Source organism: Gracilinanus agilis, chromosome 1, assembly GCF_016433145.1.
Source record: "Gracilinanus agilis isolate LMUSP501 chromosome 1, AgileGrace, whole genome shotgun sequence".
NCBI classification, from domain to species: domain Eukaryota; kingdom Metazoa; phylum Chordata; class Mammalia; order Didelphimorphia; family Didelphidae; genus Gracilinanus; species Gracilinanus agilis.
The window spans coordinates 169,972,189-169,997,488 of NC_058130.1; the positions used below are offsets into that span (position 1 = coordinate 169,972,189).

General features: G+C 42.8%; 2 protein-coding genes across 5 annotated transcripts in view; one reads left to right on the forward strand and one right to left on the reverse strand.

Annotated features, from left to right (window-relative positions):
• The first annotated feature begins 6,652 nt into the window (after positions 1-6,652).
• NUDT16L1 (nudix hydrolase 16 like 1) lies at positions 6,653-9,694 on the forward strand. Of its 4 annotated transcripts, none has more exons than XM_044658991.1 (3): positions 6,653-6,805; positions 7,188-7,448; positions 8,511-9,694. In XM_044658991.1, the coding sequence occupies exons 1-3, from the start codon at positions 6,653-6,655 to the stop codon at positions 8,730-8,732; spliced, it is 636 nt and encodes a 211-aa protein (XP_044514926.1). In that variant the 3' UTR covers positions 8,733-9,694. The 4 variants fall into 4 exon arrangements, with proteins under 4 accessions (XP_044514926.1, XP_044514933.1, XP_044514928.1 ...); XM_044658998.1 differs by having other exon boundaries at positions 8,631-9,694; XM_044658993.1 differs by having other exon boundaries at positions 7,194-7,448.
• A 2,222-nt stretch (positions 9,695-11,916) lies between these two features.
• The window catches only part of ANKS3 (ankyrin repeat and sterile alpha motif domain containing 3), a 47,710-nt gene continuing 34,326 nt past the window's right edge, over positions 11,917-25,300 (reverse strand). The window contains exons 13-17 of the mRNA XM_044658988.1: positions 21,388-21,560; positions 18,188-18,273; positions 14,266-14,349; positions 12,752-12,845; positions 11,917-12,434 (exon numbers count right to left, since the gene is read on the reverse strand). Coding sequence (XP_044514923.1) covers positions 12,766-12,845; positions 14,266-14,349; positions 18,188-18,273; positions 21,388-21,560 — 423 coding nt within the window. The 3' untranslated portion in view covers positions 11,917-12,434; positions 12,752-12,765. The remainder of the gene's footprint in view (positions 12,435-12,751; positions 12,846-14,265; positions 14,350-18,187; positions 18,274-21,387; positions 21,561-25,300) is intronic.

Sequence of the window (25,300 nt, forward strand, 5' to 3'; positions counted from 1 at the left end):
AAGAACTTGGCTTCCACCTGTTCTGTGACATTATTGGGGGTCTGAGGACCCCCCTTCCCCGCCTTGGGCTGATTACCCCCGCCGCTTGAAGTCACTGGCATAGAGATGGGGACTCCTGGGCTGCAGGTCATAGGTTTGGTCCTATTTTTATCTAGAGATTTGTCTGTTCTGTATTACAGACTGCACACCAAGCCCGTGGTGGCCATGCAAAAGCATGCTAAAGGGAGATGGAGTGTAAGAATGGGCCAGTGACAACCTCCTTCCCACTAGGGTGTAGGCCCTAGCATTGTTCTTGTGTTTAAATGTTAATTTTGCCCTATTTATGAAGCTCTGGGCTCACTGGGTTAAATCATCTTTGATTCATTTTGCTTCCAAGCAAATCTTCCCAGGAACACCCATGTGTGGCCTAGATTCAAATCCAGACTCCTGGGAACATCAGAGGTTAGCTCTTTGGTCTGAAGGACACTTACCTCATCCCCATCCTATGCAGGCACTGAGGCCAACAAAGCATGAAGAAGGACAGCCTATCAGAAAATGTATAGCAGGTGGTGCTGAGCCCATTAAACATGAAGATGGCTCACCCCTTTGATGGGTTCTGCCTGCCCAGGAGCTCCCTGGATCCTGACTTAGTATTCCACCCTGGCTTTTACTCTATGTTATTTCACTTGTTGATCTCATCCGCTCCCACGGTTCCAACTGTCATCTGTCTGGGAATGCCTCTCAGACCTACTCATGCAGGCCAGACCTCTAGGCCCATGATGGTGAATGTATGGCATGGGCGCTGAGAAGGGCACATTGAGCCCTCTCTGTGGGCACACAGGCTGTAGCCAGCTACAGTTCCTTACTAGAAAGTCAGAAGGACTGGGGCTCCCCCAAGGGGCTTGGGAGGGGGAGCAGATTGGGGCATGGCACTCAATCTCTAAAAGGTTCACCCTCACTGTTCTAGGTTCACACTTCCAACTACCTTTTATTTTACTTTATTTTTAAAATTTTATTTATTTTTACCTATTACACGTAATAACAAATTTACACCCAATGACCTTTCAGATGTCTTGAACTGGTGTTTCTTAGGCGTCATAAACTCACGACCCAAACCAAACACATCATGATCTTTCCCAGCGAATCTTCTTCTCTTTCTAGCTTTCTTCTTGTTGCTGGGGAACCTAGGTGCCATCCTTGACTCCTCCCCCCTCCTCCCATCAGTGCCCAAGCCCTGCTGATTTTTCCTTCATGCCATCCCTCCCTCATGCCCCCTTCCTTCTTCCAGACACTGCAGTCATCCTGGTGCAGGCCCTCGTCCCCTCACCTGAATTAGTCCGAGACTCTTTACCCCAAATCTCTCCCTACTGTATCCTGCACTTAGCTGCCAGAGTGATCTTCTGAAAATGCAAGTCTGACCCTATGATTCCCCTATTTAATAAACTCTAGTGGTTCCCTGTTACTTTCAGGGTCAAATATAAAATTGTCTGCCATGCAAACACCTTCCTACCTTTCCAGTCTTTTTTCTTTTCTTAAGCCCTTACCTTCCATCTTAGAATCAATACTGTGCATTGGTTCTAAGGTAGAAGAGTGATAAGGGCTAGGCAATGGCGGTCAAGTGACTTGCCCAGGGTCACATAGCTAGGAAGTGTCTGAGGTCAGATTTTAACCCAGGACTTCCCGTCTCTAGGTCTGGCTCTCAATTCACAGAGCTACCCCACTGCCTTCCAGTCTTCTTATCCCCCCATCCCACTTAGACTTTTTCATCCATTGACATTGGCCTTGCTTTTCCTCCAACAGAACATTCCATCTCCTGATTTAGAGCCCTTTTGCTGGCTGATTCCTGTAGCTGGAACCATCTCCTTCCTAAGCTCCTCTCCTTCACTTCTCCAGCATCCTTCAGGTGGCAGCTAAAGCCTCCCCTTCTTCCAGAAGCCTTTCCCAGCCCTCCTTCATCTTAGTGCATCCATTCTGAGACAGCCCTCCGTGGGTCTTCCCGAGTCCCTGCTGGTGTGTTATCTCACTCATTAGCCCTGAGCTCCGGGCCCTTGAGGCTATCACATTTTACTGGGGGGAAATATGTCCATAGAGAAGGAAGTGCAGAATACATACACGGGATTTGGAGTAGAAGAGTATTCACTGAAGGGATCTTGAAGGCCTCTTGTTGGGGTCATGATCACAGGTTTAAGAGTCAGGAGAGACCTTAGAAATCACCCAGGTCCGTATTTTCCCTTTACAGATAAGGCAATGGGTGCTTGAAGAGGCAGGTTAGGCCTAGGTGGAGAAAGGCCTCCGAGGTTCCTTTAGTAAATCTGTGACTTGCCCACCCAACAAGAGGTCCCACCTCTGTTAGGGGTCTGAGATAGAGTTTGAACCCAAGGGTTCCCCACTTTGCAGTCCAGTGCTCTCTGCCACATTAGCATTTGAGCTGACCTGGGAGGGCCACTGAGCCTTCCAGACCCAAGGGACAGCAGGCCTGCTTCCCCACTGGAGTTAACAGTAGGAGTGGAAACCAGGAAAGTCCACCTCAGGGTCTTTCAGGCAACAGAGTCCATTTGGTTAATAAGCACTTCCTCTGTACTAGGCATTGTGCTGCTGTGTCCCGGGAATACAAATACAGAGTATGTAGCATCACCTGCTTATGAAACTTGTAAAGAAAAAGCTGGGCAGGAGCCCATATTTTTAAATGGAGAAAAGAAGTCACTGGGGCTGTAGGATCAGCCAGCTGATGTCGCTAATGGGGGCTACTGAGAGAGAAGTCTTCTGGCTCTCACTGGTCTGTAAGCAGATATGAAATGGTCCGAGCCTTGGTCTTACAGGGGGAGCCTGGGAAGGACTGGATTTAATAGTTGGGGTTAAGGTGTTTTGTAGCATCTAAAAAAACAAACAAACAACCCCCCCCTTATCTTCTGTCTTAGAATTGATATCCAGTCCAAAGCAAGAGAGTGGTAAGGGCTAGGAAATTGGGGTTAATTAATCTGCCACGGGTCACACAGCTGGGAAGTGTCTGAGGTCACATTTGAACCCAAGATCTCCAGTCTCCAGGCCCAATTCTTTATCCACTGAGAAACACAGCAGTCCCATTTTGTAGTATTTTTGCCACAGATGTCCATCTATACATATATAGATATATATCCAGTATAACTGAAAATGGGAGCTAGATTATGAAGGGCTTTAAAAGCCAAGGAGAATGTGTGTTGTATTTTAGCCTCAAGATAACAGGATACCTCTGAAGCTTCTTGAAGGGGGAAGATAGTGAAAAGGTCAGTTTAATTAATAAAAAAATTTTAAGTACCTACTATATGCCAGGCACTTTGCTAAATTCTGAGGATACAAAGGCAAGCAAAGGAGACTTCTGCTCTCAGGGAGCACAATCTGAGGGAGATAACAAGTGAAACACTATGAACAAACCAGCAATATACAGAATAAATTGGACATCATCAACAGAGGGAAGGCACTGGAATTAAAAGAGTTTGGGGAAAGACTTCCTATAGAAGGTGGAATTTTAGTTAGGACTTGAGAGAAGCCAGGAGGCAAAAATGAAAACAAGAGAGATTCAATGCATGGAGACAGCCAAACTGCTGGGAATCTGGAGATGGAATATCTGTCATGTTAAGGAACAACAAGAAATCTGATGTCTCTGGATCACAAAGTATATGAGTAGGTATAAAGTATAAGGAGACCATATTTGAAGGATTTGAACACCAAAAAATATATTTTTTTTATTTTTGAGGGGAAAAGGAGCCACTGCAGTTTATTGAGAAGGGAGATAATATGGGCCAACCTACATGTCAAAAAGTACTTGGGTAGCTGAGAGGAGGATGGACTTGCTGCAGGGACACCTCCAGTTATTACAGTAGACCAGGCTGGTGGCAGTGTCAGAAGAGAAGAGGACAGATATTACAAAGGTTAAATCAACAGGCCTTGGCATTAGCAACAGATTGCACGTGAAGAGTAAGAAGAGTTGGAACAACTAGGTTGGAAGCCTCAGTGACAGGTAGAGTGATGGTGTCCTAAGGAAGATGGTAAGGTTTGGAAGGGAAGTTCTGAATATGTTGAATTCAAGATATCTAGTAGAGAGCTGGAAATTGGAGACTAGTGACAGTAGAGAGGTTAGGACTAGGTAAGTAGGGGTGGAGAGGTGGAGAAGTGGATAGAGTACTGGAAGGCCTGAGTTCACATCCTACCTCACTTAGCTCTATGACCCTGAGGAAGTCATTTGACCGTTTCCTCACATAAAAATGGGGACAATAACAACTACCTCCCAGGGTTGTTGTGAGGACCAAATGAAATATTTGTAAAGTGTTTAGCAATAGTACCTGGCACATAGAAGGTGTTATATAAATGCTAGCTATTAATATTGTAGATTTGAAGACTCATCAAATCATCAAAATAGGATTAGGTCAGGGCTTTGTGGGAGACTCACAGTTATCAAGCATGGCCCGGATGAAGATCTAGCAAAGGTCATAATTGTGCTTTAGGAATCTCAACTTTGCAACTTTATGGAATAGAGATGGCCATGTGAGTGGAGAGAAGGGAATAGAAGTGCATCAAGGTAGAATTAATCAGACTTGGCAGGGTCAAGGCAGAGGCAGTGAGGCACAAGGCAAAAAGAAGAATAAAGAATGAGGTGGTGAACCAGGGTAATTGGACAGATAATAGCTGATTCACAAGGAAAAGAATGAGTTGATATGAACATGTGGAATTTGGGATGTCCACATCTAATAAGACTGTTCAACAGGTATCAATTGATATAGGTCTGAACCTACTAAGCAAGATGAGTGTTGGTGCTGGTGTATGTGACCCCAGGAAGGATGGAGAAAATATATTCTTCATTTTCTGTAAAGGCCTTTGGGTTGAAAAACCAGAGGAGGGCGCAGTTGTTAGAACATCCTTCTCATATTAACAATCATTTGTTAAGCACCTCCTACATCCCAGCTACTGAGCTAGGTTCTAAATCAAACAGTCCTGGATCTTTCGCTTTCTATTGGAGGAAAATGACATTCATATTGAATAGTTTAAACAAAATACATACCAAATAATTTCCAGGGGGAAACTAGCAACTGGAGGGAGAGGGTGAGATAAGAATTGGTTTCCTGGGAGCAGCTGAGTGGCTTAGTGGATTGAGAACCAGGCCCAGAGATGGGGTCCTGGGTTCAAATTTGACTTTAGGAACATCCTAGATGCGTGACCCTGGGCAAGTCATTTAAACCCCCCATTTCCTAGCCCTTACTTTCTGCCTTGAAAGTGACACTTATTCTTGATCCCAACCCCCCTTATATTCTGTAAGGTAAGGTAAGAAAAGAAGGGAAGGGTTTGAAATAAAGGGTTTCTGTAGGATGATACTTGAGTTAAGCTTTGAAGGAAGTGATATATTCATTTCCAAAAAAACCCAATTTTTTTTTTGCTTTCATAGAACCTTCATTTTAATAATGAAGTCTTTGTGTCCCAAAAGTCTTTGTGCATCTTTAAGCATTAATAGCTTAAGTGGTTACTAATGGCTTTAAATATTGCTTAAACTGCACTAAGACATTTGGGACACCCTCTTTATCCTATCAGACTTTCCCCTACCAGGAAGGTAACTATTCCTAGTAACAAAGACATGGGGGCGGGGGGAAGGGAGGAGGGAAGGGGAAAGAGAAAGTAGTTTGAAACATTTGGAAAGTGGAAAAAAGAATATCAGCCAAGTAAAACTGATGAACACATCTACCACGTTTAACATCATAGTCCATCACTTCTGCAAAGAGAGAAATGAATTTTCTCCGCTCTTCCCGGGGTGTTTTGTCCTATGTTGTTCACCCTATTTTAGTTGTGGGAATCCCTCTTGGATTATGAATCTTTTATTCAAGTAACCCCGGCAACTGTCCATTTTCAATCTGGGCTCAAACTTTTCTGCTTCTTTTCCGTATAGGCTTGGAGGGGCAGGACGACCCTCGTGGCTTTGGATTCGCAGAGGAGGCGAAACTGGCGATGCCAAGGCAGCCCCTTTAGGCCAAGGCTCCGGACGTGAGAGCAGCTCGGAACTCCAGCCCTACACGTGAGAAGCAACAGGCATACCACGGCCACGGCCAAGGCCACGAGGGGAGCTTCCCTGGCAGAAACGTTGTGTCCTAAACCAGGAAACAAGTTACTCAGAAAGTGCCGAGAGAACGACATCGAGGTTCACGCCCAGGACAATCTGGTACTCAGAGCCGGCGCCCCTCTCAGTTAAACTGCCCAACTGGAAACGGAACCTCACGGGCAGCGGAGGAGCCGCGGCCGAAATACAAACATTCTATTGGTTTCCGCCGGTAGGTAGGCGGGGCTAGGGGCGTTGCATGTTTGGCCATCAGTCTCGAAATCCTCCCTAAAACCAACCTCCAGAATCTGTCCATTACGATTGGCTTGAGCATAAATCAATCATTTATCTAACCCCGCCCTCTCTGTACGGTCTGTAAATGACAAACACTGTGAAGAAGTCGGGAATATGATTGGCTGCTTTTTAAGACAAAGGTAAACCAAAGCAAGATCAAGCCTATCGATTGGCCACGGTCCGGCGACGTGTTCCAGCGATTGGCGAGATTAGACGGCAGGAGAACTCGGACTCCCTTCCGGGGATTGGTGGAAACACGAGGAAGGGGGGCGGGACCGCACCTACTCCGCTGCCTGGGCGTGCTGCGGGCTGGCGGGCAAGATGTCGGCTTCGAGAGTACCGGAGCTGAAGCAGATCAGTCGCGGGGAGGCTATGCGGCTCGGGCCCGGCTGGAGCCACTCTTGCCACGCCATGCTGTACGCAGCCAATCCCGGGCAGTTATTCGGGCGGATCCCGATGCGCTTCTCGGTTCTGGTGAGGGCAGAGTGGGAGCGAGGCCGGACCCCGGGGCGGAGGGTGGGCGGGGCAGGGCCGGGCTGAGGGAGCCGGGTGCCGTGGACCGAGGCTCTAGGAAGCTGTGGGGGGAGTCCAGGGGCAAGGCCAGGGCTGCGAGGAGATTGGGGAGCACTGCTGGGTTGAGGGACTAAGGAAGCGTAGAAGAGGTGGGGCCGGGACTGGGGAAAGGGGAGTGCCGGGGCCCCGCCGCCCTGCCTGAGAACGGGCAAAGGCTCGAGGCTGAGCGCGCCGAACCCCGGATAGCGAGAGCCGAGACACCGTGGCCGCCCCGAAGCCGGGTCCTGCAGCCGGATGCTCGCCCGCGCCGCGGGCCCAGTTAACCCGTGCGGTTCTCTTGCAGATGCAGATGCGCTTTGATGGGCTCCTTGGCTTCCCTGGGGGGTTTGTGGATCGTCGGTACTGGTCTCTGGAAGACGGGCTAAATCGGGTGCTGGGCTTAGGCTTGGGCTACCTGCGCTTGACGGAAGCAGACTACCTGAGCTCCCACCTCACGGAGGGGCCCCACCGCGTCGTGGCCCACCTCTACGCCAGGCAGCTCACCCTGGAGGAGCTGCACGCGGTTGAGATCAGTGCAGTGCACTCCCGGGATCACGGGCTGGAGGTGGGGTATCCTGGGGCAGGGAGGCTAGGATCCCCCACCCCCCACCAGGGATTTGGCACTGGCCATTCGGCACCGAGGGGTAACACAGCTCTCCCTAATGGGCTCCTGGGGTGCCAAGCTGATGCCTGTTTGGAGAGGGGCAGTTGGGGGGGAGTGGCAATCCCAGTTCTCTGGTTTTTGGCCGTAGGGAATGATGGTTGAGCACAAAGGGTTTGCAATTATCAGCTGGCTTCAATGCTGTGGTTGGCTAAGGATGTGAGGGGTTGGGGTGCAAGGGATTGGGGAGAGAGGGTAGAAGCAGGGCTTGCTATTTGGTCTGCTCTACCTCAGGGCCAAGTGTGTTACATCCGCTTTGCTTCTTGCCATTGCCAATCCTGGGAGTGGGGAGATTTGGTGGGGTGGGACCAAATTTACCAAGGGAGCTTGGATTGGGGAACTGAGGCGTTGCTTCTGTGGGGGCAATAGGTGGGAAATGTGGGAGTGGGATTCGGGAAGGTTGGGGTTTTATGGGGTTGAGGTATGGTATGGAATGGTTAAGGGGCATGGGATGTATAGAGTTGGAAGGAAAGGGTGTTGAATTTGGGTGGGTTTGGGACTTGGGCTGAGGAAAAGGGGGTTGGTAAGGGTGTTTGGGGTTTGTAGACTAGGAAAAAAGGGAAAGCAAGGGTTTGGGAGCTTCCTAGGACAGTGACTGTATAACCAAAACATGGAATTCAGGAAGGTACAGATTTGTAAATTGATGTATAAATTGATCCCCCAACCTAAGGACTGTCATAAGAAGCCTTTCAATGACTTCCCTATAAAATAACAGTTTCCAAAGAGGTAATTGGAATCTTGGATTCAAGCCTTTGTGTCTACAAGTGGTTAACTGGCTTGCATTTCATCAGACTGATGCCTTGTATCTCCCTCTGAGCCCTTGGCACACATTGCTGCTTTTTTCACTGCCCTGGAAGCTTGATGTGGCTTCCAAGTTAAGAGTTCCAGGCCTTTCTCTCAGCAGGAGGGGGCCCAGCCCTAGTTGTCTAGCTGGGTTCCTGACTGCCCTGTCTGCTCTTGTTGCAGGTGCTGGGCCTGGTCCGGGTTCCCCTGTACACCCAGAAGGATCGAGTTGGTGGGTTTCCCAACTTCCTTAGCAATGCCTTCATCAGCACTGCCAAGCACCAGCTGCTCTTTGCCCTGAAGGTGCTGAACATGATGCCTGAGGATAAGCTGGCTGAGGCCTTGGCTGCTGCTACTGAAAAACAGAAAAAAGCCTTGGAGCAACAGCAGACAGCTTCATCATGAAGCTTTACAGTCTCCATCCTTTAGGCTGGGTTTTCTCTCCTATCTCTTTTACCCCACCCCATCTTTTTTTCTAAATTTTCTATGCCCCACGGGCTGAGAAAAGACTTGAGATAATTCATTATACCTTAGAGGTGTGGGGTTTCTCCAGTTTTCCCCCTATGACCGAAAAGGAGTGCATTTCATTCCTGTCTGTAACCTGTGCGGTCCTCTTTTCTTTGCAAAGCAGTAGCAGCAGCGGCGGCAGCGGCAGCCTGGGCTGGCACTTCAGGTTTGTGTAGAGGATTTAGATAAAGGTCACAGGGTAAGGAGAAGCACCTGTCCAAGGTTTTGGGTGACCCATTTATTAGCACTAGCTTCAATGTTTGGCCTTCAGGGTCCAGGTCAAGGTCACGATCTTAATATTTCTCTGCATGAATCTTTCGTTTAAGGGGGCAGTTATCAGTTTGGTTCAGGCCCCAGATATAAGAGAGTTCTGGTTTAAAAGGTTCCTTAATTCTCAAGGATACTTTTGGTTACATTGACATATTCCTGCTTGTTCCATTTCCTCAGCCCAAAGAAAGAAGAGAAGGAATCAAAGGTTTTGGTGGGGCATGGCTGGGGCTTTTTGGTTCTCTTTCCTTATTTTGGAATTTTTAGGTTTTATACTCAAGTGGAATATGGATGAGATTTTAAAGCAACTTTTACCTTGCCTCTGACCTATTTTGAAAGAACTTGGGCAGTTTAGCCTGACTGGGGTGGGAAAGGGGATGCTCCTTCCCTGAAAGCCTGGGAAAGGGCTAGGGCTTGGTTGAGTGTGTGCACACACATGCACGCGTAAATCTGAGCAGGAAAGAAAAATAAAGTAGCTTGACAGCTCTTCCGTGTGGGCCCTCCTTTTATCTCCAGCAGAGGGGATGCTAGAGTCGCCATCTCTGGATTCCAGGTTCTATGAGCTGAGAGCACCAAAGATCAGGAAGAAGTTAATGAAAATGCTATTTTCTTAAGAGTGAATTGGGTAGTTATCACTGGGCCATCTACATGCTTTCAAATTCCTAGAAGCATGTATTTTTAAGAAAGCTGATTAGGACTATAGGGGCAGTAGAGCTGGCGATTTAAAAGAGTTTTTCTTTTATTCAGAGCTGGCTATATCTAACCTGTGTTCTTTGCCTTATTCGTACCATGCTCTAATCAGGTAAAATTATGCTTTGACTCTGGGATGATGAGAAAGAACTTAGCCAGGTCATGAAGAAAGAAAGGCTCTGTTATCTCAAGTTTTGAGTAGTAAGAAATGGGAATCAGGTTTTGCCAATAGATACACTGGCTTATGAGAAATTGGGGGTGTTGATTTTAAGAGGGTGATGGTATAGGTCTGTTCAACTTCTGACCTCTTTGCATGCCTGGTAGTCTTAATGACTTTTGTACTGGCCTTTGAAAGCATCTGTTAATTAAATGGCAGGCTTCCTTCCCCCCTACTGACCAGGATGTAATAGAGGGGGGACTAGCCCAAGCTGTTGTGGCTGATCTAGTTGTGCCAGGCCAGCTTTTCTGTAGTCATAACACTCTTGTTTAATTTTACATTTCTTCTACCTTCCCCCACACACTTAAAAAAACAAAAGCAAATCCAAATCCTGCAAACTGTTATGTACTTTATTAAGTTGGAGTAAAATTTAATTCTGTGAAAACTCTGGAATGAAGTTGAAGTGACTGGGCTTGCAAAAGTGGTTTAAAGCATCATTGCACTGGACAAATACCAAGTGCAAAATGAGACTACTAGAATCAGCCATTTAGCTAAGCAAACTAGGGTCCAGCTAAGGTGATTTGGGATTGCATACGCATGGGATTCTCAGCCTCATGTATCATGTTAGGCAGTGTGACCTAGACTGAGAGGAAAGCCATGTGGTCCCAACAACGCATCCATTTTGTTCTCCTTTCTTATATAAGAAAGAGTGATTTTTTTCCTAGTATTGTGATTATAGGTCTCTTATAAATCAGAAATTTCCTCTAGTGGGGAAGGACAAATCTAAAATAATGGCAATTACCAGGAAACTAGAGCAGCAGGCATGGCTGATGAGGGCATTCTCTGATACTCCTTCACCGATAATGATAAACCTATCTGAGAAAAATAGTCATTTTGTAAAACTACAAACCCCAAATGGGAGTTAATCAATGTAAGGTTAACATAAATTGTGGGAGCAGAAAGTAGCCATGATGAGTTTTCTCACATGGTAAGGAATAGAAAGGGGGTGGGTGGCCTATATCAGATGTCAGGAAGCACAAAAGTATAAGGAGAGGTTCTAGGGTTGGGCTAGGCTATGGAGAAAATAGGATAGGTTCAAAAAGAGACTCAGCTTTGTTGTGGCTAGGTGACTGAAGCTATAAGGAGACACTATCAACATGGCCCCAAATTCACATCTTTCTTCACTATTCTCTGAAAAGACTGACATTCTGTTTTGGAGAGGTCCAGATCTACAAGACCATGAACACATTCTTAGGGCTTGGTTTAGTTCACAGCATGGGTTTCTTGGTTAAGTCTCTTAAGTGGGGGGTTTGGCAGGATGGGCTCCAATATATCTAGGCCAGGAGAGAAAAAGCTTCAAGGCTGACATTAAAATAGTTTTGTGAAAATTTGGCCTTTTGGTCTGCTGACAATATATAAAATAATTCTCCTTGGACAGCTGCATATTCTTTGCCAGCCTAATCATGCCAGGTGGTTCTCTAGAAGTAAGAAAGTACAAAGATTTCCTTTGATGCTCTTGGTTAGCTTCTAAGGGGCTAGAGTCAGGCTGACTCATATTTGCAAGAAGTAGGATCTAAAGAGAATGTATCCAGAACCAGTCCTTTAAATATGTCTTGATTTTCTCTCCCATTCCCCTCAAGGAGGTACATCTACTTCCCTGCCATTCAATCCAATGTGGGCTATCAGCCTGGAAGAGGGTCTTTTAAATTCTTTGTTTAAAGAATCTGGGACTTCACACATTTCCAGCTCTAAAATCAGGGTGTGGCCCCGGTGGCTAAAGGGGACTAATTGTGGTAGTTGGTCAATAGAGCATTAGTGGTTATCAATCATAAGTTGGGACAAGTGAGTGGAAAAGGCAAAGATTTAGCCTGTGGTGCCCCCTATATGAAGGCCAGCAGCCATCCAGGAAGAATTTTTCTCTGGAAAATTTGTTATTGAGAGCCAGAATGTAACAATGAGTCCACTGGATTGCTGACAAGTTCAAATTTTATTTTACAGAAAACAAAAGGAAAATCCATATCTGGTCCCTGTGTTAGTATCCAAACTAAAGCCCAAGTAACCACCTGCTGTGGGAAAACATGCTTTACAGCAGCCATCTGTAGGGGCGTGGGTGCTGCCCCACATCTAGGATCTATCTTTGTGCTGCAGGAATTTATTTGGACTCTTTATGTCTGGGAAGGAAGCCCACAACTAACTGAGACATTCACGTGCCATCTGATTGGCTCTCCTTCATCTGCTGCACCTTGTTCTTCTTCAGAGCTCACAACTGATACGCCCTCCCTCAGTGGGGGGGGCCTGCTCTCTGGCCTGAGGATGGCCTTGTTTCCTGGGGTCCTGGCAGCCTCACTCCACCACCCCCCTCAGGGTGTTGCAAATAGAGGGATGAAACTCTTGGCCCCAACCCACTTATTCTTCCAGGCACAGTTTCAGGGTGGAATGGTCACCCGACGTCAATTTCTGGAAAGCAAGTTGACGATGATATAGGTCTATGCCAAACAAAAAAAATTAGCACATGTCTATACATTTAGGTTATAAAAAAATGTTCATCCTAGCTAACTGGTACTCTTCTCTCCCCTTCTGGTGCAATTTTGGCTCTTTAAAAAAGTCCCCAGAAGAGGAAAAACTGTAGCTTCCTTTTTTATAACTATTTTGTTAGCTTAAATAGAAGAAAACATATAAAAACCCTGTCAATTGAATGAGCTACACAAACCAACTTCAGTTTTAAACTTCACATCTTCCTGTTCTAGTATAAAAAGTTGACCTATCTGTTTTATTTAGAGCTCATGGCCTCTTCAACACTCACCATATCATGTTTGCTTATGGCTCTCTCCAATTCTGCTTCCCATTTAGGACCTGCAGCTTTTCTAGACTCTGATTCACTGAACACAGAGCTTTCCCTAAGGAGGAAAAAACCCCAAATAAAAATTTTTTTTCCACTTCTTAAACTATTAAGCTTTTTGGGGGACAGATAACATGGGCCCTACCTACAAACATCCTTCTAGATGAAAAGCTAAAGAGTATGATGCTAAGTGTATAAAACGGTAACTTGATTTTGCAGCTAGATAATTCAGTTCTTTAATTTTATAAGACTAGGTTTACACAGGGAATAAATGCCTCCTGTTAGCCCCTCCTTCAATTTTCTTAAGTGCCCTCAGAGAACTTGTCCATGGTTAAAAATCAGAGAAGAGGGTGTTCTGACTCTCAAGTCCAATGTTCTTGCTAACGTACTTGCAAGGATGACGTCCTAAAGTAAGGTATACAACAATTAATTTCTGGAGATCAGTTTATTTTCTCTCTCTTGTCTTATGGTTAAAGCAATAATAATAGTACTTCTCTTGGAGGTTTGTGAAGATCAAATGAGAACACTTTGCAAACATTTAGGTGCTATATAAATACTGGTTGCCAAGATTATACCTGCACTTCATAAAACCTTCATATGTTGCAGTCAGGTTTACTATCTTCAGCACCCCTCAGAGATGACAGTCATCATCATTCAATAAGATGTATCCATAAATTATAACCAATTTTAATTGGTCTTTCTAACATGGGATTTCTAACACAGATAAAATGCTTTTAATATTTGAACAAAAAACTTTGTTCTATTTTGACATATTCCATTTTATATAATTAAAGAGTTGTATTTAATGTGGACATATAACTATGGATGAAGAATGCCTTCTGCAAACCTTAAAGTACTAACTAGTCTCCTGCATAGGATATTCCCTTCAACACTTAAAGATTTAACCCTCTCAATTTTCTCTACTTCCATCAGTCTTAGGATTAATTTTTCATAGTTTCAATAAACAAACAAATGCTTACTAGGTTACAAGGCACTATTAGATAAAGGGAATGCAAAGACAAATGGAAAAGTTCTTGCCCTAATGGAGCTCAATACTAGTGGGTTCTTTTCCTTTAAAAAAAACAAAACAAAAAAACAAACGGGGCAGCTGGGTAGTTCAGTGGCTTGAGAGCCAGGCCTAGAGACAGGAGGTCCTAGGTTCAAATCTGGCCTCAGACACTTCCCAGCTGTGTGACCCTGGGCAAGTCACTTGACCCCCATTGCCTAGCCCTTACCACTCTTCTGCCTTGGAGCCAATACACAGTACTGACTCCAAGAAGGAAGGTAAGGGTTTAAAAAAACAACAACAAACCTGTCTTCCTAGGACTTTACTTTTTACTGTTATATTAAATAATTCCATTTCCTTAAAAAGACCTTTTAGATATGGCTTCTGTACTAAGTGTGGTGTGTACTCTGAGAAAATAAAATCATTCCAAAAGGCCAGATCACACACAACTCTTACTGTACTAGAAACTCACCCATGTTGCTGACACAGTCCTCTAGGGTTCCTGTTAGCTCAGACAGACTCATGGACTTCAAAGAAGCCTGCCATCCTTTGACACCTGAAGGAAGAGAGAGGTCAGAATTTGCCTTGGGTACCCTATTACTCAAATGCAGCAATTAAATCAGGCATAACAATAGCATACTTCCAACTACATTAAGCATGGTCACCAAGACTATTTGGTATTAGATCAGATATAAAGGAAATGAATACAGCAATCTGGTCCTAGCACTTTCAGGACAAATCTTTGGCAAATGAAACAGAGTTCTACAGGTCATTGCTCCAGATGCCTGAAGGGCTCCCTTGCTGGGTGGGTGGGTTGGGGCAGCAGAGCATATTTTTCAGGTTAGGATGTTCCCTCCATGTCAGTTTTTGTCAGGTTCATTTCTTGGGCTCCCTTCTGGGAGCTCCCTTCTTTCTATTCAACACATGGCAACAGGATAACAGCTGGGCAATGTAATCTAGCTCCTGCAAGCTATCCCTTTGATAATGGACAGAATAAGGCTGTGTTGGAGAGGGGAGTATCTAAATTGTGCTCAGCGCATCTTATTTCAACTATCAAGGTCCCTACCTCAGAGGTCAGATCTTTTTGAATGTAAGCTTTCATGAAAATTGGTTTCTCAGGTTACAGGAGCATCTGCATGCCAATTACTATAACTCATCCTGACTTGGGGATATTAAAGGGATGGGGATGACACAAGGGAACTGGGTGGAGGTCACTCTACCAAAAATGAGACATGGCTGACCAAGTCAGCAGAAAGGTTGGACATGATTGTCAGCTGAATCATTAAATTACAAGCAAGAGAGAGCTAGGTAGAAAGAAAGCCAGGGCTAAAGATGGGAGGTTCCCTTGTCCAAATCTGGCTTTAGACACTTTCCTAGCTATGTGACCCTGGGCAAGTCACTTAACACCAATTACCTATTTTATCTCTCTTTTGCCTAGAAGCTGATACTTAATATTGGTTCTAAGCCAAAAGATAAGGGTTAAAAAAATGTACAAGCTAATTAAAAACTCAATTAGTACTTGCATTAAAGTTTATCAGTGTAACTGAAAGTAATCCCTAAACCTTTAAAGAGATGAGGGTATGGCTATTTCAATGGAGAAGCCTACGTGTGACAGAGTCTGAGAGCCAGGGAAGCAGCATTAACATTTGGCATAGAAAAACCATTTGGAGGAATGGTAAAGACTATTTTTTGAGTAATGATTTTGCTTTGGGCCTCTTTATCTGGAGAATGTACTTGATCTTGGTCTCTAGAAATCTGCCATCAACTGATTGCTACTAAAGACTCAGCTGACATCTATGGCCAGTTCTCTCCCCTCTGTCCCTAACTAGCAAATGGTGCACTTTTCTCAGATATGGATTTTGTCACATACTAATTTCTTCTAACCAGCAAGCTGAATGATTACAGTGAGAAGATGAGTTTATTTAAGAAGATTATTTTGCAGAAAGTAGCAGATAACTGCTCACAGATTTAATAAATTAAGAAATGTAGAGAGCAGAAGGCACTAGTAATCAGGACTGTCCACAGTTTACATTTAACTTCATTTTCTTTGCACAGGCCTATTTTGTCTTTCCCTGCTTCCTAGGGTTGTTTAGAATAAGTATTAAGAACTGGCATGATTTTGTCTTAGAACAAATCTTTTGAAGAATTTAGGGCATATACCAAGATTGGAAGGGTGATTCAGGAAAAGAATTAGTGGAATTATGTAAAGAATCATCAAATGATTATTTCAATAGATGTAAGAAGAGCCTTTGACAAAATATAGTACATATTTAAGAACCTAAAAGTATAGGCATGGAAAAATCCTTCAATATTATCAAAGTCATATATTTAAAATTAATGTATAAATACTAGAAACTTTCTCAGTACAAACAGGGATAAGGCAAGGATTCCTCTCTCACTATTTGACAATTCTAAATTTGAAGGCTATAACAATAAGACAAAGGAACAATATTAAAAGTGATCAGCAAAGAGGAGATATCTGAAGATGGAATAATACTCTACTTGGAAAACCTCAAGAAGTCAACAAACTAAATGATATGTACCTTCAGTAAAGGCTACAAAATAAACCCACAAAAGTCATTTGCAATTGTGTAAAGTACTAATAAAAAGTAGTGGGAAAATGAGAATAAGAGAATTTCTCTATACTACAAAATACCTAGAATATCTGAGACATATAGAAAATTTATAGAAACAGTGAGAAAATATTTCCTTACCCTTACAAAGATAAGAGTTAAAATAATAATGACAAAATTCACTGTTCATATTGGAGATACGCCAAGCTGATAAAAATGATAGCCTACAGATTTACTGCTATAACAATAAAATTATCAAATGATTAATTTTTAAAAATCCAGTTAGAAAAATAAAAATGCTATGCCTCAAACTACATTATAAAATAGTAATAATCAAAAGTGTTTGATACCAGTTCAAAAAGTGGAAAAGTGGGGGCAGCTGGGTAGCTCAGTGGATTGAGAGCCAGGCCTAGAGATGGGAGGTCCTGGGTTCAAATCTGGCCTCAGACACTTCTCAGCTGTGTGACCCTGGGCAAGTCACTTGACCCCCATTGCCTACCCTTATCTCTCTTCTGCCTTGGAGCCAATACACAGTATTGACTCCAAGACAGAAGGTAAGGGTTAAAAAAAAAATGTGGAAAAGCAAATCAGTGGAACAAACCAGATGAACTACATCAAAAATGCCCTCGTGTTTGATTAAACCAAGAATATAAATTACTATGAGGACTCATTTTTATGACAAGAACTGTTGTGAAAAGCAGAAATCAGCTTAACAAAATGGATATGAGACCTGAATTTAAATAGTAATATATATATTTTGCCAAACTGATTTCTAGTTTTAATTAAACTGATTCAGGTTTTTTTTTTTAACCCTTACCTTCTGTCTTGGAGTCAATACTGTATATTGATTCCAAGGCAGAAGAGTGGTAAGGGTAGGCAATAGGGGTTAAGTGACTTGACCAGGGTCACACAGCTGGGAAGTGTCTGAGGCCAGATTTGAACCTAGGACCTCCTGTCTCTAGGCCTGGCTCTCAATCCACTGAGCTACCCAGCTGCCCCCGATTCAGAATTTTAAAAATGCAAAACAAAAGGAATACCTATTAAGAGAATTAACCAACAAATAGAGAAGAGTGTGAAAGAAAAAATTAAATTATATGAAACTGAAAAGCCTTTGTACAGATTACAAATTAAATATCATCTATAAAAATCTGATATGCAAGAAATGCAGGAAACATACATATAATAAAAACCATTCCCTCAGTAACTAAATAGTTTAAAGGATTTAAACAAATATTTCAAGGGAATTGCAGACTATCAATGATCACTGAAAGTATACTATAAATCACTAATATAGGAAAAAAGCAAATGAAAACAACTGACATTTCATCTCCCATTCAGATTGGCAAAAAGTGGGATCAAAAAAAGTGGGATCAATTTGGGAAGAGGGACCCAGTAATACACCACTGGTGAAACAAATTGGTTCAAACATTCTGGGTGTCAGTTTGGAATAATGAAAGAAAAAAAGACTGAATTGTCCATATACTTTGGGCATGTTCCCACTTGTACCTGTACTAGGTACTAGTTCCTCTAGTTCCCACCTCTACTGGGTGAAGGCAAACCTGCCCCCAAGATTATTTTTTTATTATTATTTTATTTATTTTTTTAAACCCTTAACTTCTGTGTATTGGCTCCTAGGTGGAAGAGTGGTAAGGGTGGGCAATGGGTGTCAAATGACTTGCCCAGGGTCACACAGCTGGGAAGTGTCTGAGGTCAGATTTGAACCTAGGACCTCCCGTCTCTAAGCCTGATTCTCAATCCATTGAGCTACCCAGCTGCCCCTGCCCCTAAGATTAGAGTGGAATCTCTGAGCATTTCACTTACCAGCTCCTGGATGTGCTTTTGTCAGTGGTACCCTGCCTAGGGTATCTTCCTGTTTCACCCGAGAAGACAGCTCTGTCTGACAGGCTCTGTCAAGCAGAAAATCAAGCCCCATTAAATGAATAGCCTACAATCCAGAAAAAGAACTACTCAGCTAGGAGGAGCATGAATGCCACTTTTCTTTCAGAGAGGTAAACAATCATTTGCCTATGAAGAAGGCTAATTATTTAAGTCCGAAGGCCTAACTTAACAATAATAAAAAAAAAAGGTAGAAATAAATAGCTGTTAAGTACCACACCAAGGTGCTTTATTCCTGACATAAACTGGCCAAAGAGCATCCCTTGCTTGGATTTTGCCTTACTCAGAAGTGGTAGGGACTGACTGTGCTTCTGTGGAGGATGATCTCTATTGCTTTTGCATTAAGGGAACAGAACTGTCCCTTAATAATATATCCAATCCAGGGACAGCAGGGTGGCTCAGTGGATTGAGAACCAGGCCTAGAGATGGGAGATCCTGGGTTCAAATCCGACCTCAGACACTTCCCAGCTGTGTGACCCTGGGCAAGTCACTTAACCCCTATTGCTTAGCCCTTATCACTCTTCTGCCTTGGAACCAATACACAGTACTGATTCTAAGATGAAAGGTAAGGGTTAAAAAAAAAAAAGTCATATTTTCAAATCCTTTAACCAGCAAACCCCAGTCTAATTTGACTTCACTGAAGCCCGAAAGGTTTCCCAGCTACTTGAAGAAACAGCTATAACCCTTATCCTCTAACACAGTGATGGGCAAACTTTTAGAAGGGGGCCAAAGGAAAGGAAATGCTCATCTATCAGTCTGTTTCTAGGTAACTCTTTCGAAGTTTCATTGTATTGTATCCTAGTCATTGTATTCGTCAGATTAGGAATAATGTCTCACTGCCCAATAGAACATTTCAGGGGGCCACATCTGGCCCACAGCTATAGTTTGTCCATTACAGCTCTAACAGGTTTCTAGCTAAGTGTCTTACATTGTTTACATTGTTTATGGTCAAACAGCCATGTGGACAGGTACATAACAACATAATAAAATAATAAAGTTTGGTTAATAAATCAGCTTAGGTCCTATCGGTCATGGTAATTGCTGGTGTGCTGAAGAGGCAAATGGAACTGATGATCTGAAGGAGAACTATCTGGGCAACTACAGAAATGTGCTGCCAAGTGTTTCTGCAAAAAGATTTCTAACTTTTTGACTTGCAGTATAACTATACACTACCAGAAGAAACTTAGATCTGGTGCCATTAGAAAGTTATGCCAAGTATAGCAACTGGAATTTTGTTATAGTAGAATCCATCTGGGTTGAGCTGAGTTTCAGTTACATCCACAAGGAGTAATCTTTTAATTCTGCTCTTCCAGTAGCTTTTACAGAGTGTGCTAGGCTTGAAAGGAGAGGGGCACAGTGAGGTGACTCAGTGGATAGGACACCAGCCTGAGAGTCAAGAGAACCTAGATTCAAATCTTGCTCACTTCTTACCTGTGTGACCTGGGTAAGTTATTTAACCTGGTTTGCCTAGCCCTTCCCCTTCGGTATTAGAGTTGTTACTAAGACAGAAAAAGTGTTTTAAAAAAAAGAGGAAGGAAGAGATGGCTTCACCAGATGAAGGTATGTATAAGGAATGGTTCTAGGATCTAACATCTAGCCAACCATTAAAAAAAATGGTGGGGCCAGCTGGGTGGCTCAGTGGATTGAGAGCCAGGCCTAGAGCGGGAGGTCCTGGGTTCAAATCTGGATGTAGACACGTCCCAGCTGTGTGACCCTGGGCAAGTCACTTGACCCCCATTACCTAGTCCTTACTGATCTCCTGCCTTGGCTCCAAGACAGAAGGTAAGGGTTTAAAAAAAAAAAAAAAAGGTGTATGTTCAGAGTCACTTGATGAAGGCACCTTTGAACTGCTACATTTTGTCTTTCTTCATCTAGAACAGTCTTTGTCGGTAGGCAGAGGGGCTGGCTGCTGCTAGAAATAGAAATTAACCCAATCTACTGCCTCTGACTGTGGGCTTGTTCACTTTTTTCTTTCTTTTTAAATTATTTTAAATTTCTTTCTTAGGGATAGCTTTCTGGAAAGGGTAAGGAAGTACTCTATTGTGAAATGTAACCAAAAAAACCAAAGATATCAATAAAAACCTTTTAAAAAAGGCATTTGGTTCTATTGTGCCATAAGAAACAATGAGCAGATTAATTACTTGCAATCATGTCTTCCATTTATATAACTCATCAAGCAATGTGCCTCCAAAAGGATTTACTTCCCTTGAAAGTGGTGGCCCTGTTTCCCTGCTCTAACAGACTTAACATTTTCTCCCTCCAGCTTCCTTGCATAGAACATTTCTGCCAAATATGAAGTTTTTGTTATGCTTGCCAATGAAGATTCATTTAACCTAAGAGCCCACAGAGAGATCAGTTGGGTAGTCCCTCTCACCCAGTGTCTGAACTCGTTAAAACCACAATAAGAGGACTGTATTTCACCTTCTCCAAATCCTCCTTAGTTCTTCATCAATCATCTACCAGGCCACCTGTCTTCAACCTCACACTGGACCAATAACTCTTTCCAACCACCAACATATTCTCTCCTGGTATCTCAGAGTTACAAAACCTTAAGGCACCTAAAAATGAAGTGATTTTCCTAACCCTGCAAAGAGTTAGACTGGGCCCAGAACCTATGTACTCTGACTCCCAATCCAGTGTTCCTTCCACTCTAATATTCTGCTTTTCCACAACAGATGCATTACCTCCACTTTCTGGGAATCTTTGCAAAATACCACAAGATCCTACACCTTTGACTGAAAACAATATCAATAAATCCTTTGAAGCATCACAGAGGTAGCAAAGCTAGGTGGCTCAATGAATAGAGTGCTAGGCCTAAATTCTGGAAGACCTGGGTTTGAATCCTGCCTCAGAAACTCCCTGGGAAAGTCATTTAACCCCATATGCCTAGTCCTTGTCCTTCGGGCTTGAGAGTTGTTACTAGGACAGAAAGGGTAAATTACATGAGGGGCTACACCTTGAATGGGACACTAGTCTAGAGATTCCTTCACTAAGGTCAATAGGATTGTGTGTGTTCATATTTAAAAGGCAATCTTTTGCACTTACATCAGCTTTCTTGGGCATTCATTCCATTGAAGATGTACAGGTAACAGGGAGAGAGATTGCCCAAGGGATTCTCTACTTACCTGAGTTGATCCAGGAGCAGCCCAATATCTTTCGTGACAGCTCGGGCTTCCTCAAGCTGGGTGTGAACATCTTTCATGGCTATGTTTTGTTCCATCAGGCAGCTTTCCACAATAGCCCGTAGCTCTTGTTCTTGGGATACCTGACCCTTCAACATTTCCAGTTCCTCATATCTCTAAAGAAGAGATCAGTGCTTAAGATGGGGGGAGTATGGAAACAGGAGATAAGAAGATCTGCTTGTTAAAAAAAAAACTTCAGGTTTAACATGTAAATATATATTCTTAAATATAATCTTAAATATAGGCAATTACTAGTAATAGTTTTTAATTGTTAATTATAATTACAAATAATTATAATAATAGTAATTACCAATTACTGGTCACTTTGGTTCTCTCATTTCCACAGTGGGGTTGGTTAAAATAGAAGATACAACTTCAATGGAGATGATAGGAAGACACTCAATATATTTGATTACTGTACCATTATTATGGTCCCAAATGAGTCTACTCTGAAGAGAAATTAGCACCTATGCTACCACCTTATGGACTGTGGTACTTTTGTACTAAATGAGAACCTTATGTTCTATCAGAACATGTTGACTTGATGGATTTCTACTGTTGTTATTCCTCAGATTGCACTTACCTAAACCTGTAGCTACATCAACATTAATTCTGGATAAACTGGAGTTCCCAGCACTATACATTTTTAGGCCAAAAGGCAGAATTAACATCAACCAAAAAATGTGGGCATCAACTGCTTCCACCATATCAACTCTAACCTGGGTTCCATGTGCTCTTGCAGTTCTGTGCTAAGACTGTTAATGCTGATATTATCCCTTGGCTAATGTGACCTCATGATCGAAAATGCCATCTACAGGCAAAGAAGGAACTGTTGGAGTCTAACTGCAGATCAAAGCAGGCCATCATCCATTTTATTCCTTTCATGAGTTTTTTTTATTGTATGTGTCTTCTATCCCATCATGAATGATATGGAAATATGCACTGCATGAAAGCACTGGAAAAACACATCACTGAAAAAACCTATACTGGGGAGATGGGGATCTGAATCATAAAATGTCAGGAAACAATTGTCAAGAATAGTTTCTACATGAGATTTTAAAAAAATTACAAAGTTAAAGAAAAGACATATTATAAATGGCATTAAATTGGTCAATGACCATTTATTATAAGCCTAAGGGAAAAAAACGACTACCTGTACACATTTATCTCATTCCTTGTCAATAATAGTATAAGCAGAATCTCTTATATTCTCTTCTTAAGGAAGCAGTAGATTTGGAGTAAGGAAGACTTGGGTTCAAACTCCATCCCTGACACCAGGGTACCCATCTCAAAGGGTTACTGTGAGGATCAAAGAAGATAATGTATTTTACATGTATTATTAGAAACCAATAAACATCAGCTTTTATTAACCCTTCTCTTGATAGAGTTCTGAAGTCTATTACAGTGTTTTGTTATTTTTGTTTTTTAAAACCCCTTATTTTCCATCTGAGAAAAAATACTAAATATTTGTTCCAAAGCAAGAGAGCAGTAAAGGCTGGGCAATTGGAATTGCCTGGGGTCACGCAGCTAGGAAGTATTTGAGGCCACATTTGAACCCACAACCTTCTCTCTATCTAGGCATGGCTCTCTCCACTGGGCCACCTACCTGCCCTTATAACAATGTTTTCAAACCCCTAGTTCACATAAAATTTTTAGTACTAAGAGTGGTCCTTATGTGGAAAATTATAAACTTAAAAGGAAAACTGCCTCCCTTTACAGAACAGCAGGTAAGCCAAAGGAAGAACATTAGCAGAAAAGACCCAGTGACTCACAAAAGACAAAAGTCCAGAATGATTTGCAGAAATAAAATCCAATGCCTCACACCTTTACACAAATGTTTAGCAATATGAATAATGAGATTTTTATTATTTTTTATTAACATTAGGAGGTCAATTTCACCTCAGATTTCATGGAATCTTGATGAGACTGTGACTCATGACTGAAATATGGCAATGGAAGAACATCCTTAATTCAAAGAGGACCAGACAAAAAGCCTGGTTTTAATTAATGAGGGATAGCTAGGTAGCTCAATGGTTTTAATTAATGAAGGGCAGCTAGGTAGTTCAATGGATAGAGAGCCAAGTGTCAGGCTGGGAGGACCTGGGTTCAAATCAGGTGTCAGATACTTCCTAGCTGTGTGTCCCTGGGCAAGTCACTTAACCCCAAATCTCCAGGCCAATGATAAGGAACCTTTTAGAGATCAAGTGCCCAAAATGCCCCCTCACACCACATGTGAGAAATGTCCTCAGGCACATATGGAGAGGGGGAGGGGAGCAGCCCCCACTGGCACACATGCCATAAATTCGCCAACACAGGCCTAATCCTTGCCACTTCTCTGTTTTAGAATGAATACTAAGACAGACGATAAGGGTTTGAAGAAAAAAAAAAAGACAAAGGGGATGAGAATAATATAGTTTTTCCAAAGTCAAATGAAGAGAGAGCATTCAATAGGAAAGGGTAGCTGATATCAAAAGCTTCAAAGGTTCAAGAAAAATGAAGATTGAAAAAAGATCATTTCTATTAAGTGTCTAAGAGTTCACTGGTCACATTTAGGAAAAGTTTCAATATGATAATAAGGGATGAGACTAGACTGCAAGGAGATAATGGGCATTAATGAAGAGAAAGCATCAGTTCTGGACAACTTTTTCAAGGAGTGAAACAATACAAGGGAAGAGAGAGATAAGATGGTAGCTGGATGTCAAGTGGAATTTGACTGGAAGTGTCAAGTGTGCTGGTAGCTGGAAGGAAGGAGCCAACAGCAATAGAAATTAAAAGTTAATTAGATAGAGGCCATTACTTCTGGGGCAAGGGCCTGAAAGAGCCCGGGGGAATAAGATCAATGGTATAGAAAGAAGAATTAACCTTATATCCATACCTCTTTTCCTGAGAACAAAAAGGAAAGCAGAAAATAAGTGGGGATGCTGAGAAAATCTGAAGGAAAGAGAAAGAACTGAGGGAATCATGTAAGATTGTCTTATACTTCTCAGTAAAGGTCATCTGCTACCATTGTGAAGGGTACTCATTAGGGTGAGAAGCAAGAAGAAAAGGTTTGAAACAGGCACTGTAGGAAATAATATTGGAAGTCAATGAAGAGAGCTTGAACAAAATTCAGTGACAGCTATAATATGAAGAATGTGCAATGTGGAGTCAGAGAACTGGGTTCTGCCCAGGCTGAAATAGTTCTAAAACTTCTAGCTTTTATTGGATCTAGCTTCTATTTTAGAAGGCTGACTACCTTTCTTCTTACATGGTCCCATCCTTAGCCCTGCCCTTTTCTGGAAATTTCCATGCCCCACACTTACAGAGTGTGCCTGTCCACCCAAGACCCCAGCATTTCCCTCCTGCATTTGACATTGGGGAGGGGAAGTCAACTGAACACATCTGAGGAACCTCCCACTAAACAACATGCTCTTCACCTGTGTCAGGGAGCAACTAAGACTGATCCCTATCCTAACCCTGATCTGGAGGTCTGAGCATGCTGCCCTGATGTGAAAGGGCCAACAAAATTCCTTGGTTATATTCTTCCTTTGTTAGCCTTCTCTCTGTGTTCCTGCTTTTCCTTATGTGAGTTAAAACACCTGGTAATAAAGGCTTATTGCTTTAAGCATTTGATTCAGGATGTAGAGTTTTTTGTGGATCCTTCTTTAAATCACCACAAAATTGATGTCCAGATGAGGATAGCAAATTGTGTGACTTGGATAAATCATTTAACCTCCATGGGCATCAACTTCCTCCTAAGGAGGGTTTTGGAGGTTCCTTCCCTCTCTGATATTCTAAGATGCTCTCCTTCTTCTTCCTTGTGTCATTGTTTCTCCCACTCATGCTTCCTCTTCTCTTCCTGGTTCCTGGTTTCTAC

Coding starts and splice junctions, on each gene's coding strand:
- NUDT16L1 (XM_044658991.1), top strand. CDS start 6,653: ATGTCGGCTTCGAGAGTACCGGAGCTGAAGCAGATCAGTCGCGGGGAG. Junction 6,806..7,187: donor CGATGCGCTTCTCGGTTCTG/GTGAGGGCAGAG, acceptor GTTCTCTTGCAG/ATGCAGATGCGCTTTGATGG. Junction 7,449..8,510: donor CCCGGGATCACGGGCTGGAG/GTGGGGTATCCT, acceptor CTCTTGTTGCAG/GTGCTGGGCCTGGTCCGGGT.